Source organism: Ostrinia furnacalis, unplaced genomic scaffold (assembly GCF_004193835.3).
Source record: "Ostrinia furnacalis isolate ACB-3 unplaced genomic scaffold, ASM419383v2 OfSCF5660, whole genome shotgun sequence".
NCBI classification, from domain to species: Eukaryota; Metazoa; Arthropoda; class Insecta; order Lepidoptera; family Crambidae; genus Ostrinia; species Ostrinia furnacalis.
Window position 1 is genome coordinate 17,831 of NW_021135899.1, and position 6,871 is coordinate 24,701.

Sequence of the window (6,871 nt, forward strand, 5' to 3'; positions counted from 1 at the left end):
AGCTTTAATTACACTAAAATTACTGGAAGGATTTTTGTAAAAAATCAGTTTCATAGCTTTCGTGAACAAAATCTACGCAGCAAAAGCCGCGGGCAAAAGCCAGTATTGGAACCCCCAATCACGCCACACACAGAGCCAACAATCATAGATATTATTTAGAATTGCTATCGAATATTACACTATACTATTGACGCAAGTACATTACAAATACAGTGGCGTAGCGACTACGTGCTTAGATCGTACTATAGCTTGTGTTGTGATGATTTGTTAGGCCACGTTCATGTTGGTGCTGAGAATTTAAATTCAGATATAATAATATTGTTTGAAATCGTCATTTCAGTCAAAGAACGTCTTTACTAGACAAGGACCTTCCTAATATTTCCACAACGACCGACCTGGGTTACCCGTATCCAGGTGCTTTCCAGGAGATCCGTAAACGAACTAAAGTCGCTGACATAGCCCGACGGATTAGCAAGCTGAAGTGGCAATGGGCAGGGCATATGGTACGCAGAACTGACGGCCGATGGGGCAGCAAGGTTCTGGAGTGGAGGCCGCGTACCGGAAATCGCAGCGTGGGACGTCCACCCACAAGGTGGACCGACGACATCATAAAGGTAGCAGGAAAGCGCTGGACGCAAGCCGCTACCAACCGGGTAACATGGAAAGCATTGGGGGAGGCCTATGTTCAGCAGTGGACGTCCTGTGGCTGAAATGATGATGATGATGATGAGGTTCTTTCCGCGAAGATCCTCTGGTGGACTGTGGTCATCATCATCATAATCATTTCAGCCACAGGACGTCCACTGCTGAACATAGGCCTCCCCCAATGACTTCTACATCGCACGGTTGGTAGCGGCCTGCATCCAGCGCCTTCCTGCTACCTTTATCAGGTCGTCGGTCCACCCACAAGGTGGACCGTGGTCGTCACTCGAAAACTTTTATACCCCAACGGCAATTTATTTCTACGAGTAGTGTGACTGATTGAGCTATATTTAAATCTTAATATGTAACCCGAAAATGTGGAAATGAAGCTCAATATTTTACTTCAATGAAACCAATGACTCATCAAATCAAAAATTCAACTAGAAGTAATACTTCGATTAGCAGTAATCCATCATAGCTAATAACTGTCCTGATTCTACGAAAACTTTCTTCGTGCGATCGATTTCATATGGAACTGTGCCTTTTTGTTGCAAAACTGCATTTTATTCCAACTACATAAGGACGCAGTGTAAACCTTGACGTGCAGTATTGATCGTTGGACTTGGTCACTAGACCAGGCATTAAGTATTTAAAGTTTTACCTGAACTTGTATGACACATTCTCTTGCAGGAAAATGTATTCTGAATCATTATGAAGTGGACAAAATTAGGACTTATTAGTACTAAATTTTATTTAGCTAACCCTTACCCTTAATGGTAACACCTACTAAGCACAATACTAAGGTTTAATATGACACTGTTTTAAATAATGAAGGTAGAAATAAATGTATAATCCTTCTAAGAAATGTGACTAGAGAAAGAGAGAGATTGAAATAAATCAAGAATTGTGGATTTTACTTGTAGGTATGTAAACCATTTTTATTTATTTATTGATTTCTTTTTATCCACAATAAGGATGATCAGGCCGAAGGTGGAAGCGAGCTTCACCAGGAATCCTCAACCTCGGAGGAACTGGCTATCTTACCTGCAACTACCGGAATACAACAATACTGTTAACATTATTGTTAAAGGTAGCCTTTCGAACTAAGCGTCACAGACGCAGCGTCTTTAGCTTTGGTCTTTGCCACCAACGCCGCGTCACTAACGCCGCGACAGTGTCGCTGCGTTCGAATGACGTTCCCTAGAATTTCATACATTTGCATAGAACATCTATTTGTCGCTCTGTTGCGGCGTCACAGTCGCGGCGCCACTGACGCTATAGACGCTCGCTTCGAAAGACTACCTTAAGGCAACAGACATAGGTAAAGAGTAAATTCATTTAAACCTCAATATAAAAATAAATCAATCCCACTGAACCCTGTGATCGCCGCCTTACAAGCGCCGGCGCAGCTGCCCGATGCGCACTCGCTACCGGTTCCGTGGCTAACGACCCGCCCCCCACCCCGGCCATCGCGCCAGAAACGGAAAATTTTATAGCCTTTATTAGATACTGTAACTCTTATTAACTTATGTAGCGAGGAAGCTTTGTGTGTATTTTTAAGCTCATTTCGACTTTTGAAATTGTTTGGCAGCTTTTTTTTGTTAGAAAAAGGGATTGACCTTTATCACAAACAAGATTTTGTGCCCTATCTATATACACATAATCATCATCAAGATTTTGTGCCCTATCTATGTACATAATAATCATCATCAAGTAATTTAAGCCTGTATTCACAAACGATACTTGTTTAAGTGAAGCAGCAAATAGAACGCACAGCGTTGAATAGAGCTCTGTGATTGGTTCAAGTGTCACCCTGTGTGTCCACACGCATTGTGAGACCTCATAGTAATGTTTGTGAATACGGGGGTTAGTCTCCAATGCAGGAGCATGGTGGTGGAGGTGCCCTCTAACCTTCCAGGAATGGATATTTTTTTTTAAAGTCTTATGCCCGTTTTCACCATCAATCCCTAATTTTTAAGTGACCCCTATACCAACAAAATTCATATTAGTGTTACCATAGGGGTCACTTAAATCTTAGGGATTGATGGTGAAAACGGGCATTAGTCTTATGGGATAAATTACTTCTGCTGGTTCTTGAGGTTCTTTAATTTATAGCATTTAAAACATTCATAGGGTTTTAAAATTTCTATTCTAAAGTAAAATCGCTACAAAACATAAATCTTAGGTAACTATATCACTCAGTCGTGTAATTTCCATCCCCTAAGAAACACTTACCACATCAGCCCCATAGAAACAAAACACAGGTTTACATGCACGTTGCATCAGCTCATAGTATCGATATACGAAGCTAAACATAATATAAGGCTGGTGCTAAATTTAAATATCATCGTGCGAGCGAGATGGAAAGTGTGCCCGTGCGCAGCGTCAAAGAGTGAAGAATTTTTGGACTAGTAGAAAATATTTAATTGAAAATAATTTGCTAAATACTTGATTGAGGGTAAATGGTAAAGGTTGTGAGATTAAACACTGTGTAACTCATTATTCTAAAAGTCTTAAATCGTCGTAAGATAGATGACTTATTTTCTGCTCTGGACCACATTAATTGGCTTTTATGTAGAGTTATTTCTTTACAACCTGGTTTAAAGCAAATAAATTTATTTGATTTGATTTGATTAATAAATCAACTTCAATATGATTATGAAGTAGTCGAAGAATGAACCAATAATCAGAAGGGGATACACATACGATCCACTTACAAGATGGACAGACGACCTCATAAAGATGGTAAGAACGCGCTGGTGGATGCGGGCCAACCAACCAATTTAGAAATCATTGGGGGAGGCTCAAGTTCAACAGTGGGCGTCCTGTGGCTGAAATGATGATGATAATGCTGATGAAATAAAGGAGGATACTCCTGAAGTGGAGACAAAATCACCTAATGATGTTAATGATCATAAATACAACAGTGATACAACTTGCAATAGCATGTGAAAATAAGATTATTTATTTATTTATTTATTTTATTGGTCTGCCAACAATTGTACAATAATACTTGTAAAATTACTAAATTCTAACTTAATTTCTAATTGTACAATATATGAAATGGGCAAACACAGCATGCATAATGAAAGGATTAGTAGGTATGTTACTGTAGACATTGATCTACTTATCTAATAAGTGTGCTTGACGCCTAAATTTATTAATCGACATGCCAAATAAGTCTATTTCAGTGCTGTACTCATTATACAATTTACAGAGTCTAGATATTGGGGAGTAGGATCCAGATACCGTTTTTCTGAAGGGCGGACACAGGATTTTGATTGGATATCTAGGATATTTTTAGGGAACTTTAAGATTGAGTTTAGATAGAAGATGTGGACAGTCAACAATTCCATTTATTAGTTTAAATAAAAATATAAGATCGAGTGCAGTTCTACGGTTTTCTAAAGGTTTCATTTTAAACTGATCTAGTCGTTTTGAGTAGCTCGGAATTTTTTTAGCTTTACCTGTAGAATAGAAATTACTCCTTCCAAATTATTAAGCCTTATCCACAAATTCTTACATCCTAAACCAAACAGACTTGTCCTGCGCCCGCGCACCCTCCCCCCGCCTCCCCTCTACGCTGCCCGCGTGCGTAAATGTGACCTCGCATGATGAACTCTCCTCGTACTCTTTTTGTTGTGGGTGATTTTGTTATTATACGACGAGCAAACGGACGCTTTTTGTCCAGATACTGTTTTGGTTAGGATGTAGGTTAAGTGAGGCTTGATAGACTTGGTTTTTTGTTGGGCAAGTACGAGGATGATAAAGTTCAGAAGGAGTTCTTTCGTTAGTAGTTTGTTTGAAACCAATACGACAGTAAATTCAATTTTTATCAATATGGATAGATGTAAATAATTTCGTAGCGAGTAAACTTTTTGAAGAGTAGGTACAACCTTATTGGACTCTGGAAAAATCTTTGTTCGTAAATAACCCAGGATGTTTAAAAAGATCACATCACGGAGGATACAAAATGAAGTTCAACCTACTTTTTAAATGATCACTTTGTAAACGTCAAATATAATGACTTGACAGTTGAAAATTCAGTATGGTTTGAAACATCAAGTTTGGCGCATTGCCGATTTCAAAATTTCTAGTCTTTTGAACATCAAAATAATGAAAACAAATTAGCCGTGTATATTCTTGCAAAATTAGTATGCTCACATCTTTGTCTGGTTATTGTAGGTTAAGGAAATTATACCGAAGTGAAAGATAATATTTTTGTAAGTATCCTATTGTTTTTTTCTCTTGAAAAATGTTACAGACATCGTGAACACTTCTTTACTCTTGTTTCTTGAAGTAGAGATTTAATATTTTTTTTTGCATTATGACTCTGTTCTATTTAACCTAGTGCTCATTGATTAAAAACCTATTTTTTTATGTAGACGTAGTTAATGGAGTTCTATGTAGGTACAAGTTTGTTTAATGATATTCTATTACATTATCTACAGCAGATTTTTATAGATTCACATTCACCCACCTACCGATTAATGATTTAATGTAAAGTTTCAAACTACATAAGTTGTTTGTTTCATTTCAGATTAATGGAGCAAATTTTTATGATCGAAGTTTTTGTGAAAAAAATAGTGCTTAAGATCGAGCCTCCTCAAAAAGATGAGTACGAACTCAAAATGGAAGAAGAGGAGAGAAAGAGGGAAGCAGAAGCTTTAGCAGCAGCCGAAGCACTTAAAAAGGGCAAGAAAGGAAAAGACAAGCCAAAGAAAGGGAAAAAAGGAAAAGAACCACCGATGCCTTCAGAGGAAGAAATGAAGTTCATGCAGACCTGCACCTTACAGATGAACTGCCTACCACTTTTTGACTTCTACGTAGCACATGATAATTTCATTGCACCCCCACCTCCTCCACCTCCTGGGAAGAAAGGCAAACCTGCTAAGCCTAAGCCTCCGAAGAAAGGAAAACAACCTCCTAAAAAAATTATCCTACCATCAGAGCCGTTACCACAGCCTCCTTACTTCGGCGTTGGAAACTCTATCATGTTCCTTTCAAGGCCTTCTAAATTGGAAGAAGTACTAAGAAAAACCCCTATTTATATCACGGTCTGGAACAGAGACCAGGAGATGAACTGCATTGGTTTTTGCATAGTGGAATGGAATGAAACTTTCTTTAATTGCCTTCAAAGAGCTGGAGAGTTGAACCCAGTTAATATGGATCAAGCTGAGTACAGAACGACAACCAGACCAGAAATGATCACAAACACCGTTGAGTTGACAAGACCATTGCAATGTGAGGAAGATTTAAAAACATCTGGTGAAATCGAATTTTTCATCAGATTGTCATGCTTAGGGAACAGAGTGATCAGTTACTTCGTAGCTTTACCAGAAATGGAAAGATTGCCTGGTAGGAAGTATTTATCAGACGATTTGAAGTTGAAGGACGTTGAGGTAGTCCGGCATTGGGAAGGAACTACCATAGACGCTGTGCCACCAGTGGCATATATTTTCGGTGCTCCTGACATTTGTAGAGAACCAATAAGGCCTGTTGAAGAGCCGGTGATATATGACGACTTTGTGGCACCATTCACAAGCAGTGAGCTTGCAATTCTTGCAATGGGCTTCCCCAAGGGCCCTTGCGGTGGAACCAACTGTCCCAAAAGGATGGACTATCGTGGCAGTCAGCACCAGTTCATCCCTGGGGAAACTATCAAAGGGAAGTACCAACACGGCCAATTTGTGAACAAGAGAGATGTTCATGGACCCTGTGGAAGACTGGACTGCCCTCTAGCTAAAAAAGTTCGTACTTATCTGTGCAATGAAGGAAGTTATAAGACATGCCGCAAACCGTGCGCTAAAGATTATTACTAGACATTAGCAGTATTGGAAGGTATTGGCTGAAAAAATAAATAGATAATATTATTGTGAGTGGTGCGACGTAAAAGTGGCATGGTGTTTTCTAGAAATTTATTGCCTCACGTCGGGCCATTCTGCTGTTGTGTATTTTAGGTCAGTTTCATTACGTTAACCCTTATAGATTAAATGCCTAAAAACAATAAAACTTAAAACACTACTACTGATAGTTTTTACCTTCATTTAATTCTAATAGCTCTATTTTAACGGTTAACTTAATTTTGCACTGCAAATAAGTCCAGGACCGCAGAAATCTTAATGAGAATCAATCCATCATTTAACTCAGACAGATATTTAATCAAAAACACATCTTTGTGTTTCACAATGAATTTTAACTGTTGTTTGTTTGTAACGTGAGTCAGTTC

General features: G+C 38.7%; 1 protein-coding gene across 1 annotated transcript; it reads left to right on the forward strand.

Annotated features, from left to right (window-relative positions):
- The first annotated feature begins 4,708 nt into the window (after window positions 1–4,708).
- Window positions 4,709–6,587, forward strand: LOC114361374 (uncharacterized). Its single transcript, XM_028316367.1, has 2 exons — window positions 4,709–4,865; window positions 5,183–6,587. Exon 2 carries the CDS (start codon window positions 5,187–5,189, stop codon window positions 6,462–6,464), a length of 1,278 nt encoding a protein of 425 aa, XP_028172168.1. The 5' UTR covers window positions 4,709–4,865; window positions 5,183–5,186; the 3' UTR covers window positions 6,465–6,587.
- The last annotated feature ends 284 nt before the right edge of the window (window positions 6,588–6,871 follow it).